This window comes from Liolophura sinensis, chromosome 6 (assembly GCF_032854445.1).
Source record: "Liolophura sinensis isolate JHLJ2023 chromosome 6, CUHK_Ljap_v2, whole genome shotgun sequence".
NCBI classification, from domain to species: Eukaryota; Metazoa; Mollusca; class Polyplacophora; order Chitonida; family Chitonidae; genus Liolophura; species Liolophura sinensis.
Genome location: NC_088300.1, coordinates 19,801,197 through 19,825,724, shown reverse-complemented (window position 1 = coordinate 19,825,724; position 24,528 = coordinate 19,801,197). Strand labels below are relative to the sequence as shown.

General features: G+C 37.0%; 2 protein-coding genes across 2 annotated transcripts; one reads left to right on the top strand and one right to left on the bottom strand.

Annotated features, from left to right (window-relative positions):
* Window positions 1-2,543: 2,543 nt before the first annotated feature.
* LOC135466249 (legumain-like) lies at window positions 2,544-18,709 on the bottom strand. Its single transcript, XM_064743659.1, has 13 exons — window positions 18,496-18,709; window positions 11,899-11,996; window positions 11,051-11,132; window positions 10,485-10,570; window positions 10,167-10,242; window positions 8,561-8,623; window positions 7,900-7,969; window positions 7,437-7,555; window positions 5,514-5,603; window positions 5,232-5,324; window positions 4,671-4,787; window positions 4,148-4,312; window positions 2,544-3,249 (listed from the first exon to the last, which is right to left on the bottom strand). Exons 1-13 carry the CDS (start codon window positions 18,667-18,669, stop codon window positions 3,142-3,144), a joined length of 1,341 nt encoding a protein of 446 aa, XP_064599729.1. The 5' UTR covers window positions 18,670-18,709; the 3' UTR covers window positions 2,544-3,141.
* A 150-nt stretch (window positions 18,710-18,859) lies between these two features.
* On the top strand, window positions 18,860-23,618 carry LOC135466250 (testis-expressed protein 30-like). The gene is made up of 4 exons (XM_064743660.1): window positions 18,860-21,088; window positions 21,561-21,792; window positions 22,210-22,261; window positions 22,611-23,618. The coding sequence occupies exons 1-4, from the start codon at window positions 21,072-21,074 to the stop codon at window positions 23,252-23,254; spliced, it is 945 nt and encodes a 314-aa protein (XP_064599730.1). The 5' UTR covers window positions 18,860-21,071; the 3' UTR covers window positions 23,255-23,618.
* The last annotated feature ends 910 nt before the right edge of the window (window positions 23,619-24,528 follow it).

Below are 24,528 nucleotides of genomic sequence, written 5' to 3'. Positions count from 1 at the left end.
TCTCTTTCTGGCCATTTCAAAATAAAAAATATCAAAAAATTAAAATATCAACTGTCACTAGGGTTCCACATTTTCCTACAAACCCAAATTTACAGAGTGCAAAAGGTGTAAGCAGCAGGCTGCACAGACTGTCCACTGCTGTCACTGTGGGTTGAGTCACACCTAAGACTTTAAAAGAGGAAGTTTAAGTTCCTCGCTTGGCGTTCAGCAGGAAGGGGGATGGTGCAACGACTGTTTGACCCGTATCAGTATAATGGCTCGGGCTGGGCGGCTTACTTGCCTTCGTTAAGTCGTCTCAGTGAAGCAGCACTATATTAAAGAGCAATGGAAATCTGTCCTGCTACAAAGAGGCACATTACATACACCCTAAGGATTCCTTCTTCGACACATGACTGAAAAATTGTTGAGTACGACATTAAACCTCAAGCATTTACTCACTATACATTGTAGCTGCCTACCCTGGCTACTCTGGCCATTTAAACCAGAAGTAATGATTGTGACATAATTAATATTAATTCAGCCACATTTATACTTCAGAACTTTGGCCCGAGGATCATGAAGCTCTTTTGAACTGAGGTCAGACTTTGTTTTAAGTTGCGGCATTATTTGTAATCTTATATTTGAACATTAACGCAAATTTTCAATTTTGCCATTAATGTCTTAAGACACAAGTCTAAATATTAAAATATAAAATTTCTAAGATGAGCCACAATTTTAGAGCATTACACTGTTTAAAGTTAAGACAAAGTATAAGACAGCTTTGTGATTGTGGGCATGACCTACACGTATACAATAAACATTTGTTGATTTTGCAGCAATTCCTTCATGGATATTACACATAGACAAATGGGAACATAGCTGACTGAATCCGTTACAGTGGAAGTCACACACCCTAAATACACTTTTCACTGACAGTTAAGTGTTACACTGCTTTAAAAAATATAGACAAAGCTGATCACAACACTGGATTTTATTCCATTTACAATCTTTCTGTTACCTGTATTATCGGCTGTATGCTGACGGATTGTAAACATGAACAACTGAAAGTTGTCATAGAAATTTATTTGATTGAAAACGAATGATCAGAGCATTGCAAAGCTTGATGTAGGTGTTTACAATGTTGAATATCTGAACTCCTAAAAACACACCATGTTCATGACAAATTCTTCACAACTTTTATAAAAATGTCCATCAGTTCAGAATATGCTCAGGTGACAAATATGGCACATAGCAGCAAAAATATCTGTAGCAAAGCATGGTAAATATACACAGTTTAGAGGAAACATTTCCCAAAAGTGCAATAAAGTATACACAGAATCTGTCTGCAAAGGGCCAACTGCATGGATTAAGGCTCTTGCAGTTACATGTAAGAGACCTGTACATACTCATAATATTTAATCAAATTGTTGACATTGAAAACTTTTACATGTTTACATTTCCTAAAGCAATTTAACTAACATGAATGCACAAAGTTGAAGAGAAGTAAAGTCTCAAAATACATGTATGAAAACATTTAAATAGGAAGGAAACATAATTTGGAACATGCCCATGTTGCGATGAGCGCAATTTTCATAAAAAATGTCTAGCTAACAACAAATGGTCAAATAACTAAACAAGTCAACTGTTTACATCAATTTTGCCCCTTCGAACAAAAACAAGAAATAATATTTTTTTTTACTTCGCAGCTACATTGTACTTAATCATAGTAAGTACATGTACATATCACTGATAAATTTTTTTATTTGATGGGTGTTGTTTTTGTTCACCATCTGTAAACTACAACAGCCTCCACAGATGCGTCTGGTACACACTGATGAACATATCAGAGCACACTGGCCACTCCGTCATTAATATATAGGTATAATAAAAACATTTTGGAGAAACTGATGAATAAATTATCCATCAGGATATTAATAAGCCAATATCTAAATATGCTGTAAAAACATTCAGCTGTTGATGCCATACAGAACCGGATGTTATAACCACATACATTGCTAAGAGTTTCTATTATTATCATAAAGAAAAGATGTTCAACTGAGTAAGTGTTAATGACTATAAATGTTTTGGAGCTGATGATTCATTTGAAAATTACGTTTCAATTAGCACATCTACCGTCTGACCAAAACTGGTCAGGAAAATAGCTTTAAAACAGTTTCACACGCAGTGGAGCACATGTATATACTGAGACTTATTTCATACAGAAGCCCTGGTTATTAACTCGGAATGTCAATTACACGAAAAAGCAACCCCGATTTTTACTTGAGAGAAGGGAAATTGCTGACTCTATAAAACAGAACCCACAAAAATTCATCTCAATATTAAGTTCCATGTAAATGCGATCATAATATAAAGTTTGAAGGCGACCATTTGGTTCTTGGGTTAGAGTGGCAGCCAGAGCGCACTTATGATCTGCGACAGTCAAAAAACAGGAAAATGTCAATAGGAAAAGTCCACTGGCAACATGCAATAAGCATGGTTCAAAATTTAGTGTGCCTGCCTTTTGTGTGTGTGTGTATATATATATATATATATATATATATATATATAAGGTTTGAGAAGGTTGCAATTTTCTTTTTAAATTCATCTTGAAATATTACTACTAGATGAACAACATGGTACATGGTACATGTATCATGAACATCACAGATAATTACTGCTTTATACAACAACAACAACAATCAATGGGCATTCCTGAGATCAAGTCTCAAAGACATTACTAACAACTATTTATACCCAAACCATCTACTTTTATTGGACAATTACACCAAAAATTTCGTACAACTCTATATACGTAAGGTATATGTATAAAATATCAGCATATAAAATGTTTACAAAAGAAAAAATCACACAATTTTACATTAGCTGTAAATGTATTTTATAGATGGCAATAAAATGGTTTCTGTTCAGGAAACACACAGCACTTTATGTGACACAGGATGGGTCTGGAAAATGGATGTCATTGTTACAATTTTGTTCTTGTATACCTATAATAATCCTCAATATGTGAAAATCAATGTATAATACAATGTGTACATGTATCACAGCTCCTGGTCACAACTCTTAAGCTCATGCATCAATCACCTGTCCAAAACACCGCTGACCCAGGGTGTGTTTACTTCCCAACCGTCTCTGTCATCCATTCTACATGTCCAGACACACCTTCTGAATGGCTTCCACAATGGTCTGGATGGCAATCTTTTCCTCACACAGGTTCACCAGCTTGTACATGTGACGGAGAGCATAATCATTCTGAATGAGAGAAAAATGGGTTATGTCATTGACATTCCACTACTTGAGTTATCTCCCCTCATTCCTCACAATATAACACACGGTCCTTTGTCAAAAATTATTTCTTTGTGTATTTGGGACTTAACAATGCCTTTCAACACTGTTTTGGTTACATCATGATGCTGTCTCGTAGCAGACCCAATTAATTGTGCTGCCTCCATGTAATACGTACGGGGGGAAAGTCTGCTGATGGTTGTGGGTTTCCCCCGGGCTCAGCCAGGTTTCCTAACAACATAATGCTGGTCGCCGTCATATAAGTGAAATATTCTAGAGTACGCCGTAAAACACCAATCAAATAAACAAATAAATAAATCAATGAAATGCCATGCCAAAACACAAGACCACCTAGTGACATTAACAGTGACATTTATTATACTTTCACTGGGGTAATCAATACTTGGTTGGCCTACTGCTGGTACTCCATGCAAGGTACATGTATTACCTAATTAACAACTTTAACGTCTCAGAACAAAATTACTCCACTTAGGATTGAACCCTGAATCATTTACGAAGTAGATGCTCCTCTGTTACGCCACCGTAGCTGGTATCAGGAAATGTTTAGTGCTGCCTATTTGTGTATCATTCTGCTTGATTGTTACTGAAGTGACCATGAGGTTTATCACAACTGATGGACCATCCACAGATAACAAATACACAAAGTCTCCCACAGCATAAACCACTCAGTCCAAGCATGTCATATGGACTAGATTTCCTAACCTCACTGGGAGCTTACTCAAGACCTCTTTTCATTCATTATTTTTTCCTGTGTTATATATTTTTATCATTATTCAGAGACACAAATTTAATGTTCAGACTGATATAATACTGCCAATAACAATACCATCCACTGACAACTCACCTGAGGTAGGTGAAAACATGTGCGAGAGAATTCCTCCACTACAGGCTCATAACAGTCGTAGCTACGGAGGGGATGACGCATCCCCAGAACGCGTGTGGCCTGGGTGTGATGGGTGGTGGACAGACCCACTACGTGCTTCACTGTGTCACGCACACGCTGCCTCATCTGGAAACAGTCACACAGTCATGCAGTCTGAAGTAATTCCTCTTTTATAAGGGGAATCGCATGCAAATTACATCTTGAGAGCTGATTTAGCTTTTATCAGATTACAACCTATTCACTGAAATTATCAACCACCTAAAATTTTTGAATCTGGGTCTGGGCAGTCTAAACATCTGGGGAAACAAACAATCACCAAATTCCCACATAGTGAAGCGCAATCATGAAGTATTATTTTTTGACATGATGCATTAGACAACAATTTGTGCACTGATTAGGCTGACAGCAAGCCAATTAACTTTCAAGACTGTACAAAAGGAGAAAAAGGCCACTGTGTATATTGTGAGAAGATATATGTACATACAGCTTCCAATTCCAGGATTTCGTCTGTCAGTTTAATGCGCTCTTCTTTGGACTCAGAATCGGCCAGTCGGTTACGCAAAATCATCAAAGGTACATCTTCTGATGGCACTGCATTAAGCTGAAAAATATCCAGTCAGCAATACAATACATTAGTGACACTAATAAAAATTTGGACCTTTAGTATCACAGATGGCCGAATTTTATAATTTTTATTACTATTCAGAAAACAGAAAATGTAAGAAAAATTCCTTCTATCTTGGCTGTCTGCTATTCTACAGATTTATGGGTTGAGACAACAAGGCAGATTGTGCAAGAGATCACTGAATATATTACAAAGAGAATGTCACACACTGTAGAAATGTTTCCTTCAATGATCAAATCCTACTATCTGTCAAGAATGAATGACGTTTTAATGCAATGCTCAAGAGTTTTTCAGTTTTTCAAGATGGTGGTCAGGTTCATGTGTGGAAGAAACCCAAGTACGCAGAATGAATCTCAGAAGGCCAGGCGGCTGATAGTCGTCACCAGCCAACATTTTAATCATCTGATGAGAAAAACTTACCGGCACAGGCTGATATACAATTGGTTCAGGAGCAATGAAAACCCCTGACTTCATGTTTCCTTGATATTCTGCCACATCATCATCACCAATCGTCTGCAAATTAACACGAATACACTGGATAAAAAGTCATATGAGAAACCATTTTATGCATACAGCCACAACAGAGAATTCACAAATGGCTAAAAGACGAAGGTAGGAAGTGAAACTGTTAACACATACGTCACAGATGAAATCCAAGTTAACTACTTGTATAAGGCTTTAAATTAATTTGTATAAACATACCAAATCTCCATACTCCATCACATGACTGGTGTTTGTTTCCTTTTTCACAATCTTGAACTGTTTACTCAATGTCTCCACCTTAAGATTCTCCTGTAATACAAAGCATTATATACTTCAATGATTAAGGTGATAATCCGATGACTACATATTCCCGTGCATCAGGGATTCATACGCATTGATTTTAGACCCCAATATTCAGTGATAAATTTCAATTAAAAACTGAAAATTGGGATAAAAAACACTCAATTCTGTGTTTTTCTGGTACATGTACTCAAAATTTTTGATAAAAACTGAAATGCATTCGAAAATATATGCGTAGTGATGAGCGCTCGACTTCAATCACTAATGGCTGCATCTGTGACAAGCCGAAGTGGTCATGCATGTACTGTATGCATTGTAAATAAATCAAAATTAGGCTTTAAATATATTCAAACTATGGTGATAAAGTTTAGTGGGTAGAAAACGAAGTGGGAGTACAGTCTGATCAATCTTTGGTATGCCAGGAAAGTGAAAGAAAAGTAGATACAACACATGCTGCCAAGTTATGAACTGTATACAACAACGCAATGGCTGTTTGACAACTGCGCAATATTAGCGGTTTCTGACTGGCTACAGAGGACAATTAAAACCAAAAACAACCCAAAACTAATCGTGTTTCTTGACAGCGTGAATGATTGGATAATACTGAGTTTGTATGTATTACATACTAATAACCCATCCTCTGTTGTTTTAATCTCTGATCCAGATTACCAGGATTAGTGACACCACAGGAAACAACAGAGGATTATAGCCACAAGTGATAATACCTGTTTGAAGTGCTTGAGTCATTTCGGCCATATTATAACTCGGAAAATTAAAAACTTTTACGATCTTTGTTTCAGTAGGCCTATTTCCTTGGTTAATCACGCGACAAATAATTCCCATGAACCCATCTTTGAACCAAATCCACAAAAATAAATTCCAGCAAATAATAAACACTTTACAGTATATACCTCTGATCAGGATAAGCCTTGTCTTTTGTCTTTGTAGGCCTATAAGTTTTTTTTTTATGTAGGACTAATATTTGTTAGTTCCGTTCTTTCGTTAATATTTATAACTAACAGCTGAACATGTATGGTTTATAACTGTTTTACTCATGTTAACTTTCGATATAATGGTTGTTAGTTCCTTTCTTTCCTTTAATATAACAACCAACAAACGAACATGCATCCCCATGGTTTATAACTGTGTTATTATATACAGTTTACTTCTGATCAGGATAATACTGTGAAGTACTTAATTTTTTCATGGAACTAATTTTCGCAGTCAATAATTTACCGTGAAAAATAATTCCAGCAAAAAAATATCCAATACTGAATCCATCCCCCATTGTTTTAATCTCTGATCCCGATCACGAGGATTATCAACATGGCAGGAAACAAAGGAGGATTAAAGCCACTCATGATGACAACTGTCTGACGAGTTTTCTCTTAAATACGCAAAAATTAATTCTTTCAAAAATATTTTTGGAGAAAATGCGCGAAAATAAATTCCAGTGAATAATACATACTTAACAGTATACTTGTAATAGTATATGTATGTACCAACAATGATCAGAATGAACCTCAAATGAAATCAAACTGTCTCTCTCTCTCCTATATATATACAGACATATACCAGTATTTCATATATACTCTTCACGTTTATAAAATTACCGATCAGAATTAAACACAATACCAGCGGACCAGTGGGTGTTTAAAATATAAATAAACTCAATCTGGATCAGAAAAAAAACTAAAAAAATATTTTGAGTTTTCGCTTGTAAAAATTTGGACATCTATGAGCCCCATGCATCCTTACATCAAGTTAATAATACAGGTACATGTATATCAAAGTGTAACATGAAAGTTGACACAGGGTCAAGAAGACAAGAGAAAGTCTAACCTGGTCAGAGTCCTCCATCCATTTAACACTGTACACATCTCCCAGGTAAGTGTCTCTCTTCCTGTCGTAGTAACAGGCGTATGAGGACTCGTCAGGGTTGGCAGCAGTTGTAGCAAATACTGTCAAAACAAACACCAAATATCAAATGTGTATACCAAATCCAGAGGTGGAGATAGGCAGATATTAAACTTCTGATTATGTGCTGAAAACACTGTAACATGTTCATGTTGATGTCTTTGTTGTAATTGTTGTTTTTCTGATCTCTTATTTTCACTTTTCCAGTGATATGGAGATCCAAACAAAAATATAAAAAAACTATAGATTGAATGATTGAAGAAACATGAAGAACATGTACAGCCTAGAGGTTCAAGCATAAAGTATGACATACACATACAAACTTATCTTTGTTTTTTTTTTATCACTTGTTTTTCTTTAAATGGAAAATGGAATTATCTTTATTTACCATTAAGATCTTTGGGCAGAAGGTTGTCAAACATTGAACCAGATTCACATGCTTCCACATAGAACACCATCTGTCAGGGGAGAGAAATATCAATGTAAAAATGCATGTGCACTGTCTGAACACACAATTATTTTCTTCCGTTTATTCCACAAGTCTTCTTTCATTCATTTCATTTGTGTGTTCTATGTACTTGGGAATACATCTTACTTAGACAAGAGCACTGAATTTTACTGGTGGAGATATCACTACACATAAACATACATGTAGCACGATAACTGACCACACACTCCACTCAGCAATAGCTATAACAAGTCACTGAAAGTTCAAACATACAAGATTAAGGCGACAACAATTTTATTTTAAGTGGAATAAAAATAAAACTGAAAACCAACCATTTTATTTTACCCTATTTTTCAGTTTTACTTTATATCCACCTTTGAAAAAGATTCATTCTGCCCATAAAACAAAAATATGAATTGGTTTGGCCTAATGGTCATGGAATATACTGATCAGCCCGAGGAACAGGCAAAACTAGTACCTGTACCAAGTCAACACATATACCTGTAACTCCATATTTCCATAAACACCTGTCTAGCTTATCATCCTAGAGTCTTTTTTTCCTTCTAAAAATTCCATTGTTAAATTACAGTATTTACATTACCTTAGCAAACTTGTTTGCTGATGCCATAGACTTGATCACCCGGTTCAGTTTGGCAGCATGAAGCTGGAAGCGGAAAAAAATCCATGTTTTAGTTGGCCTCACCATACACAAAGCTCTCAAATATCAACACAACCGCTACATGGTAATCGGTAATTTATTACCGTTGCATGCCACACACTCAAAAAACTTTGTAAATCTGTTCTTTATTTACCTTATTCAGAATTCTAACCCATCTGCCAAATGCATACTACACAGAGAATAGAGACGACAACTGCATTTATCGGACCGCAAATGTAGTCATGTTTTTCACACGATCCATCACTGTTGTCGAAGAATAATGACATAGCCTTCAGCAGGTTTTGTTCCAATTGCAGGGAGGATAAGTTGGTGCAGCACACAATTTAAACTTATGAAATCAATCTATATGACGTCATGAACATGAAGCCGTGCAATCTATATGTAGGTCAACACGTTAAAAGTTGAGGGCGGGGTTACTTACTCTACACGTGCTGACAGATCTATGTACACTTAGCAACTACAAAGTATAAACAGCGAAAATCAACAGCAATTCTATGTATATATGTTAATTTCTTTCTTTCAATTTTCTGTCAATATTTTGACGATCATGTCCGGTCAGAAATGTCTTTATCATTTTATGTGGCAAATAAAAAAGCCTTTTCCAGTGTCGACACTAAAACCCTTCCTCTTTTTCCAATGGTTGTAAAGCACACTGGGCACATGATTATCTGGTGACAGAAGCAAATAAGTCTTGGAAATATCTATTGCCTCGATGTTGTCAGTGACAGCAGAAAGCAGTTGAGCTAGCCGAGAGTCCGTACCTGAACGGTGGTAACATCCTCCGTATGTGTAGACAGTTCACCCAGTGCATTCACTGCTGCTGACTGCCATAGTTTCGCGCATACCGCTTGTCACCTTGTTAGCTACATATCCCAATCCCTTCTTAGTTTAATTTCCACATCTCAATACTCCCGACTGAAATCTTCACGAGAAGTCTTTACTTTAAGGAATGTCAGAAACTCATCCAACAGTAAGCGTGGACATATCACGTGCGATATGCGGTATTCTCATTGGTTCTCCACTTGAGGAGCCTGTTGTTGTTTACAGTGGACTCTTCCACAAAGCGATCAACGTAATCAAAATAAAGGGGTGAATAGGTATCAGTTTGAAAATCGAAAGAGAACAAAAATTGAAAATAAGTGTAAAATACACGTGAACTGGGGATATGTTAGAATAGAAATAATGGCTTCATTCACTGCATATATACTGTGATAACTGCAGTAAAACAGGAAAAGGACTTCCTTCTTCACCACAGTTATCACGGCATATACACAGTGAAGGAAGTCATTATTTCTTAAGTAATGCCTTAAGGAAACAGCATTAATAAATATTAATTAAAATTTGGTGAAAATGTAACAGGTCTCTAAAGACATAACTAGAAATGATCACATGCTTGGTCAAGCAGAAGGGAAAATCCACCCATAGCAAAGAGAAATCTAACACAGATTGTCGAACTGGAAATGCATGTTTTATTAATCTACATGTGCATTTCTGGTATTTTTATGAAGCCTACTATTCTTGCACTCACCATCTCATTTGGGAAGGCTAAGATGCCTGGAGCACCATGGTCCACAAAGTTCACAAAGATGTGGTCATTGGGGCCACTGAAACATGATAAATACATTTCATAGTTGATAGGTATTAAACAGTACTTCACTGCACAAAGTTTTGCTGGTGTGATAAATTATGTCATTTCTTGAATCACTTTTGCTTTTGGTCTGGACAGAAGAGTTTTCTTCGCTGAATCTGTTAAGCTCAGACAAAAGATCTTGGAAAATCCCCATGATACATGTATTTAACAATAAAATAAAACAAAATGTTTTTGTTATAGCACTCCTGTGAGTACCTGTTGATGACTTTTCCAGAGCCTTTGCCCTGTACACCTTCCTGGTCACCTTGAAGCACTGAGAGGAACACTGACGGTGTAACATCCTGTCAATAAACAGTGGAAAACTTCATGGGTATCAACACCATATGGTGGAATGGCAGTTTAGTGTTTTGGCTTCAATCTGACAATGCATTTAGAGTTTACTGTTTACTTCCCCAACTTTTAAGCATTAGACTATGATTCGCTAGTAGATATATAAGAATGACAGTGCTACTAAGACACCTGACTGTTGCACGAATGTACATTGTTAGTCATTGCTTCATGCGCTTTTACATATATGTCTCAAAATACATGTGCATTACATATTTTAATCCAACTTTAATTTGGCATACATCTACTTGTATCAAGTAGTTAAGGTGTGCAATGTTAAGGAAATTATCCTACCGCACTAAATATGTCATGTTACGATGAACCAACACATCTAACAGAACACAAATCTTCTGGACTATTCACACATGAATTATGCTTTAAACAGTATTGTCAGCATCAGTGGATGAAGCATCTGTGCCAGGTATAAATCTTACATCTCCAGTATAGTCCTTAGGCACACCATGGTACACATCTGTCCCATTGGGGCGGTTGATGATGATACCAGGGGTAGGGTTTCTACAAGTAACCAGCAAAGATACATGATTAAAACGTTCAAACCTTAGTAGAAAAATTAGAACAATTATCCAGGTATTCTTTAGAGCACATCAACCACAACTTTTATCTTACACAGAGAAGTCATCATTTTTTCAACGAGGGTATAAAAATGGAAATGAAACTGAAAACTCTTCTAACTGGAAAATACTGAAAAACAGGAAAATCATAAAAATATGAAAAAGGGACAAAAATACTAATTTGGATTTTCAATTATATTTTCATTCCATTTTTTTTTAAATTTTTTTTTTTAGTATTGGCTCAGCTGTAAAGCATAAAATTAGTGTACCATTAGTTACACATAAAAAAATGTATTGTGACGTAAGAAGAAACAAGTAATCAGAGAGTTCAGACTTATCCTAAAGTCAAAGGTCTACTGAAAAATGAATCATTATTGCTGTCAAAACATATATAAAAGAGCTTTTTGTATATGTATAAATGACAATACTTTGAAATATAGTGTACCGGGAGTGGTTTTTAACAGTGTACACCTCAGCATGCTTACAGCTGGGTGAATTATTATCATTATTATTATTAATACACATATTTTTTGACCTGGAAATATTAAATCTTGTCTGGAGAGTAAACTATTGTGTATGAGTCCATTGCTTCAATCAACCATTGCTATCTGTCCTGAAAGAGAAGCTAGCAGTGAAAAAGTTTAATATCCACATATGTGTATTACGTGTAGTAAAAAGTCAGACCCTGGTTTTAGTGCACCAGTACTCACTGCTCATTGTTAGCTATGTCATCATACATCATGACCACAATCCTCTCATCCGGGATGCCATTTCTGTGCAGGATCTGATAGGCATGGCAGGCATCAGCCTAAGGAAAAATACATAAACACACATTTTAACACAACACAACTTTTAATTCCATGATCCAATTACAAAATATTTGGACTTCTTTACAGCAAAACAGAACAGGTGACACTTCAATCACATTTCTGGGATGTGTTTTGCTTTCATGTCTTTGTTCTTATGTAATAATACACAATAATTAATAATACAGTATAATAACTTTCTGAGGATTGTACAATTCTTTCTTCTTTTGAAATCTTACACAATAATTTATAGCACAGTGCAATAACTTCCTGAGGATTGTACAATTTCCTTGTTCTTTTGAAATCTTACACAATAATTTATAGCACAGTACAATAACATCCTGAGGATTGTACAGTTTCATGTTCTTTTGAAATCTTACACAATCATTTATAGCACAGTACAATAACTTCCTGAGGATTGTACAATTTCTTTCTTCTTTTGAAATCTTACACAATAATTTATAGCACAGTATAATAACTTCCTGAGCAATGTACAATTTCCTTGTTCTTTTGAAATCTTACACAATCATTTATAGCACAATACAATAACATCCTGAGGATTGTACAGTTTATTTGTTCTTTTGAAATCTTACACAATAATTTATAGCACAGTACAATAACATCCTGAGGATTGTACAGTTTCATGTTCTTTTGAAATCTTCCACAATAATTTATAGCACAGTACAATAACTTCCTGAGGATTGTACAATTTCCTTGTTCTTTTGAAATCTTACACAATAATTTATAGCACAGTACAATAACATCCTGAGGATTGTACAGTTTCATGTTCTTTTGAAATCTTCCACAATAATTTATAGCACAGTACAATAACTTCCTGAGGATTGTACAATTTCCTTGTTCTTTTGAAATCTTACACAATAATTTATAGCACAGTACAATAACATCCTGAGGATTGTACAGTTTCATGTTCTTTTGAAATCTTCCACAATAATTTATAGCACAGTACAATAACTTCCTGAGGATTGTACAATTTCCTTGTTCTTTTGAAATCTTACACAATAATTTATAGCACAGTACAATAACATCCTGAGGATTGTACAGTTTCTTTGTTCTTTTGAAATCTTACACAATGATTTATAGCACAGTACAATAACATCCTGAGGATTGTACAGTTTCTTTGTTCTTTTGAAATCTTACACAATAATTTATAGCACAGTACAATAACATCCTGAGGATTGTACAGTTTCTTTGTTCTTTTCAAATCTTACACAATAATTTATAGCACAGTACAATAACATCCTGAGGATTGTACAATTTAGCAAAGCACATTCAGTTGTCATGGGAACACAGAACATGCAAACATGTCATAAATCAGGCCCTCCTGGTTAAAGTCTAGCTCATCACCGATCAATAAGGTTGTTTACCAAAATTTAGGATCAAGAACTGAAAATAATTACACTGACTCATAACAAAAGTTTTGATTTACATGTATTAAGAAAAAGCGTACACTATGGGACTATATAGACAATAAAGTTAATGAATAGATAAATGTATGCATGTGTCCATAACAAAGACTGTGTCAGTCATATGCCTGGATGGTAACAGCCAGCATGATCACTCAGAGTAGTGCTGAGTGTCAGCATCAGATTGGTACACAACACCAGTGACAGCTGTGCTTGGTACTAGCCTTAATTCAGGTTCACGTGTGAACTAGCAGTAAAATCAGCAGTAAAATTAATATGCACACTGATCTTGTCACCTGTTAACGCTAAACTCAGTATCATAGCACATGACCTGTATGTATTTGTCACCTGTTAATGCTAACCTCGGTATCATAGCACATGACCTGTATGTATTTGTCACCTGTTAGCGCTAAACTCGGTATCATAGCACATGACCTGTATGTATTTGTCACCTGTTAGCGCTAAACTCGGTATCATAGCACATGACCTGTTTGTATGTACAGAATGATGATTAGTGCCACAGTTAGCGTCTTTGTCGGTTAAGTCTGCATCACAATTTTGTTAACAGTACATGTATGTTTGTACACACATAAGGAGTGTCACTCACCTCCATGTATCTTCACCATCTCTGTACTTATATATGTATATAACCTGTATATGATGATGACTTCCAGCATGTGTAAAGTACAGAAATCTGTACCTAACTTTCCATGAAAATTAAAGCAATAAAAACTCTACATTTACTAATCAAAATAAAAAGGTCTGTATTAAACTATTAAATTATTGCCTTTCAGTAAATATCAGACTTGTATGTGTGCTATTCGTAAATAGTTAAACCCAGTTTGAAATTGTGCACAACAGAGAAAGGTAATTATTTGGACTATTCTAAAATAATACCAAAGTCCAATTGATATTTTGCCAAAAATCTCCAGTGCAGCCCCTTGAGGAAAAACCTATTTTTTGCATATTCTATATGCATGATTAATGTGATTATATCTAGTGTCTAAGCATTCTGATTCTGGGAATTGTAATGGATAACAGGAAGTGATGGAAATAAGGGGAGATAACTTAGAGGTAGCCTTGGCTGAACTAATTACTATCACTTCACACCTTTTCCTCCTAGCTGCAAATTACTCACATAATCAATAATTTACCTCAGGCATTATATCGGTAATCCTGCATGTCTGTAAATATCCAAAAGTATGTATGTATTTGGAGTAAGCATAAAGACCATTTCAAATAATTATTCTTAAATAAATCAAAATTTTAGAACTTGGAGTATGGTAAATCAAACTAAAGGTGTGATGATGAAGCAGTATTTGAGTTCCTAAGGATATATCTGTGCCATAAATGTGTAGCAAGTCACAATGTATTAAAGTGTTTGTGTGATCTCAGGTCAAAGGTTATCCTGTGATACTACTTCAGGTTTACAGTGAAGCATTCAGTATCAGCCTCTCAAACCTCCACCTATTGACAGTGATGACATGTGTCAAGTGATTGTCACATGATAGCTACATGTATTTCCTTCTACCATAGATTCACTAATAATCATGATCCTGATTTCAGATAGATATCCACATCTGCACCACTTATGATAAATTTGCTATGTAAAGGTATTTCAACACATGGTCTGACCATTGAAATCACATGGTACACATGATAGGTGTGTGTAGTGTCTGTCACACTCTTGACTTCATCATCCTCATGTTTCAAAATTCCAGATGACAGAGGACACCAAAAATAAGATTTCTCACCAATTACAGTTCCAACTTTAGGATTTAACAATGATTTGGTCTAGTTTCTAAGACCTTTTTCAATTTAAACATAAATATCAAGTCGCAATGAAGTCCTTGTTTTTTTAGAGTTACACTACTTGTACACTATTCATTGTAAAATTAAAATTTATCAGCGGTACTACACAAATTTTTACAAAGATGTCAGACAACCATCAATGAGAAGTGCATGAAATTTTGGTCATGTTCACAGTTTCTAACTGTATATATGAAATTCGGTTTTATGCGTGGTGGAAACCAGCATGCCCAGGGTAAACCTTTAGCCAGTTTCCCAGGTCTCACAATACAAGTAATGATTTACATTCAATACTTGAGGAAGAGATAACAGGTCTTCAAAGAAAACTGAACACTTCTTGATACATGCATACTACTGAACAATGAGAGCAAAGGAATCCACACACTCCGTCAAAAAAGGCGGACATAAATGCCTCAAATACAAATTTTCTAAATTGAAGTGTTCCAAGAATCAGGAAACTTTACCTGACCTCACCATCCCTAATCCTTTGTTTCAGTTACTTACTGGCATTTTTTTAAACCTAATGAAAACAAAGAATTTTTCAAGATACATTTCACATGGGACATACAACTGAGCGAGTGACGAAGTCATTTGTACCTAAACGCAGCCTCAAGAAATGCTTCATTTACTTCATGGGCAGAGGGATCCAAGCCTGGCACAAACCACTGGCCTAAGGCAAGTAATGGTGTGGCATTTAAGTTTGAGAGATGCATGTTCATCTTAAACCAATAAACAAGCCTGAGTATGCATAACAAACCTGTAGCTCACATGTACATGTACATAAAACCTATACATCATATGCTATTAGCCTGATACACAAAGACAAAATTACTATCAAATTCCTAATTATACATGTACATGGGAGTTTAACACCAAGTTTCATGTCACAGGCATTGGGAATACATGTGGCATTATTTTACAATATGCTGATGCATTTAACAGATACACAATACTTAAATGTCATTGTTGAAATAGAAACTACTAGAAACTAATGCTATTACATAATGTACATGAAGCTATAGCAGAAACTTGACACTATTCTAATGCTGTATGTGTCTACAGAGAAAATAGCCTAAATTGTCAAGATTACAAAATACAGTGTTCCTAGATACTTGGCATTTAACTAAGCACATATATATATATAAACACATGTACAGAACATGCACTGCATCTAAAACAATTTAGGAATGAATAAATGATTTAGGCTTAATAATTAAGGAAGATTAGCCATCACAAGGAAGTTAGGCCTTGAGACAAAAATTGAATGTGTAACATCAAAACCCTTTTTTCTACCTAGGGCAATCAACTTTCTTGGAAAACAACGTGTGAGATAAAGCTGTACAGGACAGTATGTACAAGTATATAACTTAAATGCAAGCCCTTAGGAAATTTAACTGTGTTAATTACTTCAGCAGACATGTGACCACACGGAGAAGCTATGGCCACGCATACATGTATGATCCTGTTCCAGCCAAGAAGGGGGCGTGTTTCTGTCTCTCAAGTCAGCACACCATCCCTACAGCAGGTGATATACACGTAACATGGCAGCATATCCTTCAAGGATTCAACCACAGTGCCTCCACAGTTCACTTGGCTAAAGGTTGTTATGTAAAATAATAATATACCGATTTTGTGATATAATGCCTACACATAAACACCATGGTTGATGGTAGATTTGTACAGATAAAAACCTGTGTTTTTATCAAAAAGGTAAAATCATCAGCTGTAAGATGCAAGAATTTTGTTTAGTTAATGTAATTCTTTTTATGATATTAATTATTGAACATTAAATTTAGAAACATTCTGTACCACCTATACATGTAAATAATGATGGTTATCTTCATTTCATACTTTTCACTCATAAAAATAAGTCACATCCTGATTGGACAATAAAGAAAGTTTGTTTAAATTAGAATAGCACAATCAAGGCTATCCAAACACAGTAAACATGAATCCTCTAAAGAAAAGATTTTGACCAATACATCACAAACGTTCAAGAACACTTTCAGTTTTTCATATACCCGTTGCTTTTCTCCAGTGATAATAAACTCAGGTAATATAGGCTAATCCAGGCTGACATTACACAGGAGTGAGTGAGCGAGTGCTTGGGGTTTAACGTTGCACTTAACAATTTTTCAGTCATATGACGACACAGGAATCCTTTGAGTGCATGTAATGTGCCTCCTTGTTGCAGGACGCATTTCCACTGCTCTTTAATCTGGTGCTGCTTCACTGAGATGCCTAACTGAAGGCCGAGTCATTATACTGATACAGGTCAACCAGCTGTTGCACTATCCCCTTCACGCTGACCGCCAAGCGAGGAAGTTACAACTTCCTCTTTTAAGGTCTTAGGTGTGACTTGACCCAGGATTGACCACTCCCAAACTGGGAGTTCTAACAATAGCTGTGTTATCGAGGAAAGGTACATGTACAACACTCAAGAAATTTACAACATCCTGGTATAATTAAAATCCAAGCGAACCAAGTGAGAGCTTGGTTTGAACATTACAGCTGAACACCACATATATAGCTGCTTGACTGCTTTTACTTTAACCAAAATATGCACGTACTCTATATCGGTAAACTGTGATTCTATCGGTAAGCTTTTCGCACAAGGCCGGTAATACGCCTTCTCACTACCCTGTTTCATCTACTGGATGGGACAGTTGCGGGAACGACACTCACTAGAAACATCCCAGTTCTCTTGATATATTAACTGCCAGAGCAGGTACCTGGTTGCAACAGTCATCTTTAAATGCACCTCATCTTGGATGCATCAAAACCCCAGATTTGTACAGGCAGGGATGGATTTAGTGTTATGATTAAAACTGGAATTTTAAAATAGCACACCGAGTCCATCCACGTGGATTGCGCCTGGCCAGGCGTCAAAGAACTCACCAATTTATCGAAAGGATCGCGTAGTGAGATATCCTCAGGCAACGATGGTTGCATGTTTTACGGTTAGGACTCCAGTCTACTGTCCATTTTGGCACACACTGATCAACCATATAACTTACTCCTAATAGATGCAAAAGTTCGTTTTCTTGCCAAGTACTGTAGGAATATACAAATATGATAATTCACACGCTCCCAGGCTATATATACTATGGCAGGAGCTGTATTGTGCATGTCAGTCCTTGATTAATCTACCTACAGCATTTTCCAACACTTTGGTCTATATTTATGTTTGTACATAAACATAGCCGCATAGAGCTATTTCGAAAATAATGTTTTCCTTCTTACTTTCTTTTTTTTTTTTTTTTTTTACCTGATGTCTGTAGTTATACCAGCCATTTGAACCTGCAACTATCACTGCCCAGTGCACGCCCTCTGAATCGTCCTTCACTTGGATCTCTTCTAACTGTTCAAATTTAAACACCGTTTCAATCTTAGCAGCATATGCCGCCGCTAAGCTGACTAAAACCAAACAGATCGTCTTCATCTTGCTCAAGTCGCTGTTGTCTTCTTCGATGACCCAGAAGTGTCTGTCGTCACGAGGGCACACATCACTGTTTACAGCCGCGTCACAAATCACGTGCTGCAAACGCTCCGACCAATAAAAGAGTCTTTAAGGTGGTAAGGGCAAAAACAAATTAAATGGGTTGTTTTGGTAAAGAGGTGAATTATTTCGAATTACCAAAGCAAAAACATGCTACTGTTTCCGTGTCAAATGGTGATAAGGAAATGGTGATTGAAATTGACATAAAATTCCGCCCTTGGAGGTCAAGGGCTGCACAGCAGAAAGCTGTGGACAGAGTGCGGGAAATAAGAAGCATGTGAAGTCGGTACAGTTACAGATGGCACCATACTGTATGTGTACATATTTGTTGATGGCTCCTTAGCGGTAGAACCATAAGGAAATAAGGAGTTACTTACTCGTGGCTTAGATTTATTAATGCTTGCATCTTTGTGAAAAATGCTGAATGTCCATCTAGCGTCTGCCTGACCATCCGTTCGTAGCCGTAGGACGATCTAGCTGTTTTGATCATTAATTTCTTGTGAATGCATTTCGTACAGGTCTCTGCCATCGCTTTCAACGAATTTTCTCCAAATATCCTGTTGTATTACATGTAAATTAATTTACATAGTGGTCATCAGTTTTTTCCAGAGTCCTTTATCAATTCTAGTTGCAGAATGTAACTTAATGTATCGACTAACTTGGGTGAGTCACGGGGAAAAACTGCTTTTAACGTGCCGGATCAACAGTAAGCCTCATTTACCACATCTTCACACGCGCATCTTCCCTAGTGTAAACTGATGTCAAAAGAGTGATCCCCATAATCAACTATAGCCTGTTTTGAGTCTCGCCGAACCAAAAACGATCCATGACAACCGCCCAAATTCACAAATAAATACATTTTCAGACGCTACACCCACTGTGGCAAGGCAGAATCTATTAGCGCCATCTGATGATGGGGCGTGAACCAGCCAAATGGACGACTAGATTTGCTTAGTGTTACTATAATGATTGCCATAGGTATTATATCCCTTTAACAACCACTGGTAGATCCAGGATCAATCCTTGATCGAGTCACACCTAAGACTTTAAAAGAGGAAGTTGTAACTTCCTCGCTTGGCATTCAGCATGAAGGGGATAGTGCAACGACTGGTTGACCCGTATCAGTATAATGGCTCGGGCGGGGCGGCTTACTTGCCTTCGGTAAGTCGTCTCAGTGAAGCAGCACTGAATAAAAGAGCGGTGGAAATCCGTCCTGCAACAAGGAGGCACATTACATTATATATGCACCCTAAGGATTCCTTCGTCGTCATATGACTGAAAAATTGTTGAGTACGACGTTAAACCCCAAGCACTCACTCACTCACTTCTTTAACAACCTTATTTTTTTCTGCGTTCACATCGATCGCATGACTTGTATGTACGACTATCAGAACGAGATGGCGGTCACAGTGAGTGTAGTGTTTGAAAATGCACCTCCCCAATCCCCCACCCCGGTCAAGAAAGTTGGGGGGGGGGGGAGATGAAGGGATTATATACTGGAATTACCCTCTCTCCTTCTGTCTGGAAGTCTGTCTGTCTTATCATGATTTTCTCCATGCATCTCCCTATCCACTGTGCCGATTTTTATGCAACTTAACATACATCTTGCCTATCATCTGAACTTTTGCATGCTTAGGTTAAATGGCAATGCACAAGTTCACGCAGTGCACAAGTGAGAGCTAGGTTTGAACATTACATTATACGTGGCACCATGTGGTGTTTTAATGTTCAACCCTAGCTCTCACTTGGTTGGCTTGGATTTTAACTATACCAGGATGTTGTAAATTTCTTGAGTGTTGTACATGTACCTTTCCTGTGTAATATCAGTCTGGATTAACCTATATCACCGGAGTTCATTATCGCTGGAGAAAAGCGACGGGTACATGAAGAACTGAAAGTTTTGTGATGTATTGGTGAAAATTTTTTTTTTAGAGGATTCATGTTTACTGTGTATATATAGCCTTGATTGTGCTATTTAAACACCCTTTCTTCATTGTCCAATCAGAATATCACTTATTTTTATGAGAAAAAGGAAATAAGAAGTATATACATGGTACAAAATGTTTCTAAATTTAACGTTCAATAATTAATATCTTAAAAAGAGTAGTACACAAATAAAGTCAATGGAGATTTCTCTTCTTAGCAGAAATAAATCACATGAAATTGTCAGAAAACAAAGCATGAAACCTTCTGTCCTGTTCACGATATCACCTTGATTTGAATATAGCTGATATTGATTTTTTTCACATGCAATGCATTTTTTTTCAAACTTCTTGCGGGTATTTTTTAATTCTTAATGATTTTCTAATCCAATAGAAGACATAGTAAGCTGGAAAGAGGACAGTATGGCAACTGAAATCAGGTACAATTGACATCTAATTTATATGTTGAATCTGGAACAAACTTATACACTTATGTGTTTATATTCAAGTGTGCTAAAAGCAATTAAATAAATGTTCTTAAGTTGGGTCAATAGCAGTATCTTTGATTATATTCAGATGTTTTGACTATATATGTGTCAGTGACAGGATTATCGTGCAGTATTACTAATTACACTTTCCTGTACGTGGTAAGTTCTGTCAGCAACCTGCAGATGGTTGTGGGTTGCCCCCGGGCTCTGCCCTGTTTTTTCCGTCCGTAATGCTGACCGCCGTCATATAGGTGAAATACTGTTGAGTATGGCATATAACACCAATCAGATAAAATAAATAAAGGATGCATTTCTGAATATACGTAATATACCCATACTTAATACTTAAAGTCTGCTTTCTAAGTGACATCTATTCCAATCTTATACATCTGTTATTTCTGTGTTTCTCACTGTCTAATGTCAGGTTGTTGACCCTGGTGCTGGATGGAGGTGAACTGCAAGCATGTCTGAGCATACCTCTGCAGATCAGACCAGAGTATGGCATGCTGCTTACACATGGGGCAGGTGGATCAATGGATTCAGCAGAGTTACCTGCCCTTGCCTCCCATCTGGCCAGTCATGGTTTAATATGCCTGAGGTTCACATGCAAGGGACTGAACCTTAATTACAGAGTTAAAATGTACCAGCAAGTTTTGGTGAGAATTTTTACATTTCTTTGCAGTTTTGCAGTAGTTAGATGTCAAGTCTTCTATTAACTTGAATTTTATGCTGGTATATTTTTGTCTTTAAGACTTGACCTCTTTCCTACAAAAATATACAGGATGCTGTCATCTGTAGGACATACACGTATGTAACCTAAAAGGGCAAACTTGAGGTTCAATCCTATGTCAGTGTGCATATAAGACTTTAAAATCAGCAGTCCTTTAACATGAGTTTTCTTGTGTTTTCTCAGCAGTTGTCGAAGAGTATGTGACAGATGGGACAGCCATGACATCTTCAGGCTTTGATCTGACTTATATGTATCATTGATTTAGAAAGCTCCGCATAATCATTCAACTTTTATAATACTGTTATATGCAGATTGTATTTCTGAGATTGCGTCTATCTTTCAGGAAAAATTTCAGTCTGTAATAGAGTTTCCTTTGAAAGGCATATTTCTGGCAGGTGAGTGAAATGTTAGTGTTTTGTTTTTGACATGGAAAGTTGGTTTTGATTTTTATTAACATGGATGTGGTGAGCATAATTATATGTGGTGACAAAAATTTTATTAAAGCCAGTGTAAAAAGTCAGGTTAATGAAATAGGTACATGTGATAGCAGGTTGATTGTAGTTTTGTGCTTTGCCATTTGATGTTGGTTTTGGATATTTTTCTCTTTTTGTGTTATTTTAGAGGATATCGTTTTTTTTCTCAAAAACCATTTTCCTTCCTGTTTGGACATGTGCTTGCCATGAATTGGCAGAAATACAGCAGGTGTTGCATACAGCCATTATCTAAATCTGTTTATTCATTCAGGTCGATCTATGGGCTCCAGAGCTGCTGTGATGGTGGCTAATAACAGTAAAGGGACACAACTCTACACATTAATTAAGGGTGTGATTTGCCTGTCTTACCCTCTGATTGGCTCTGGTAAGGGTGACCTCCGTGATGCTCCACTGTTACAGCTTAATCACCCCAGCCTCTTTGTGAGTGGAGACAGAGACCCAATGTGTCCGAAGGAGAAGATGTTGAGCACCCTAAGACAATGTGACAAAACACACAGCATTCATTGGATCCAGGGAGCAGGACACGGGTTTAGTGATACAAAGGGTATGAGAGTTTTAGAGACTATCCAGGCTGTGTGTGACCAGGTGGGGAGCTGGTGTGGCCAGATCTGTTCAGGTCACCTTGACACAGTGGCACCAGTAGGATGTGAAGGAGAACACCCATTGGTCAGCCTGGAAGCTGAGCAGTCATGTGACATGAAGGAAAGAGATGGTCGACAGGAAAGAAAACGTGGACAGAAGTCTAGCAGAAAGTTTTCAGTCTCCTCCAGTGAATCATCTTGCAGGAGAAACAAAACTGAGGCTGGCAGTGATTCCACAAAGCACAAAAAGATGAAATGTTCAGCTGATCCAGCAGTAACCAATAGACTGAGATCTAGAGCAAGGACAAAGTAATGCACTCCGCTTACATTGACCTTGACCGTCTGTATTTAAATTTGTCTTACAGTGTTATTTTTTGTCATGGTGTTGCATAGTTTGTGTATTAATCATCATTGAAACGAAAAGTTTTAAAAATTAGCCGATGGCTTGTGATGGCGTTTTGAAAACCAGTGTGGTAGAAATCGTAGAAGTATTCATGATGGCTTTTTTTTCTTTCTTTCTTTTTTTAAGTGATTGTGTTCTCTTACCTGAAATATGATATACATATACAGTTTTTCAGAACTAATGATGAAAGAAATGCACCATAAACCTACATTCATGGTGGATGTTTTATTACAGCTGCATTCATTGAGGTTATTTGAAATCAGTGTTTGTATTTTGTTGGCTGTCAAATATACAGTAGAAGTTTTTAAAAACTTTTTATTCTAATAGTGAATAGTATATGCATACATGTGTATATATATTTGTATACATATAGTATACTGTGACTGGGTGAAACTCCAGGTCTGGTTTGGTACGAGTGAAGGGATACATATCATTGACTGTAGTGCGGTGTCAGTATAGTGTGACTGGATGGAACTCCAGGTCTGGTGTCCACAGGTCTGGTTTGGTACGAGTGAGAGGATTCTTATTACTGACTGTAGTGAGATGTCAGTATAGTGTGACTGGGTGGAACTCCAGATCTGGTGTCCACAGGTCTGGTTTGGTACGAGTGAGAGGATACATATCACTGACTGTAGTGTGGTGTCAGTATAGTGTGACTGGGTGGAACTCCAGATCTGGTGTCCACAGGTCTGGTTTGGTACGAGTGAGAGGATTCTTATTACTGACTGTAGTGAGATGTCAGCATAGTGTGACTGGGTGGAACTCCAGATCTGGTGTCCACAGGTCTGGTTTGGTACGAGTGAGAGGATACATATCACTGACTGTAGTGTGGTGTCAGTATAGTGTGACTGGGTGGAACTCCAGGTCTGGTGTCCACAGGTCTGGTTTGGTACGAGTGAGAGGATTCTTATTACTGACTGTAGTGAGATGTCAGTATAGTGTGACTGGGTGGAACTCCAGGTCTGGTGTCCACAGGTCTGGTTTGGTACGAGTGAGAGGATACATATCACTGACTGTAGTGTGGTGTCAGTATAGTGTGACTGGGTGGAACTCCAGGTCTGGTGTCCACATTTCAGATTTGGTACAAGTGAGAGGATACATATCACTGACTGTAGTGCGGTGTCAGTATAGTGTGACTGGGTGGAATTCCAGATCTGGTGTCCACAGGTCTGGTTTGGTACAAG

What these genes read in the sequence shown, in the direction of transcription:
- LOC135466249 (XM_064743659.1), bottom strand. Translation starts at nt 18,669, where the DNA reads ATGAAGACGATCTGTTTGGTTTTAGTCAGCTTAGCGGCGGCATATGCT. An exon ending in GGTATAACTACAGACATCAG is followed by an intron (nt 11,997 to 18,495) that starts GTAAAAAAAAAA and finishes ATTTTTCCTTAG; the next exon opens with GCTGATGCCTGCCATGCCTA. An exon ending in GGATGGAGGACTCTGACCAG is followed by an intron (nt 5,604 to 7,436) that starts GTTAGACTTTCT and finishes TTTGTATTACAG; the next exon opens with GAGAATCTTAAGGTGGAGAC.
- LOC135466250 (XM_064743660.1), top strand. An exon ending in AAATGTACCAGCAAGTTTTG is followed by an intron (nt 21,793 to 22,209) that starts GTGAGAATTTTT and finishes TCTATCTTTCAG; the next exon opens with GAAAAATTTCAGTCTGTAAT. An exon ending in GAAAGGCATATTTCTGGCAG is followed by an intron (nt 22,262 to 22,610) that starts GTGAGTGAAATG and finishes TTATTCATTCAG; the next exon opens with GTCGATCTATGGGCTCCAGA.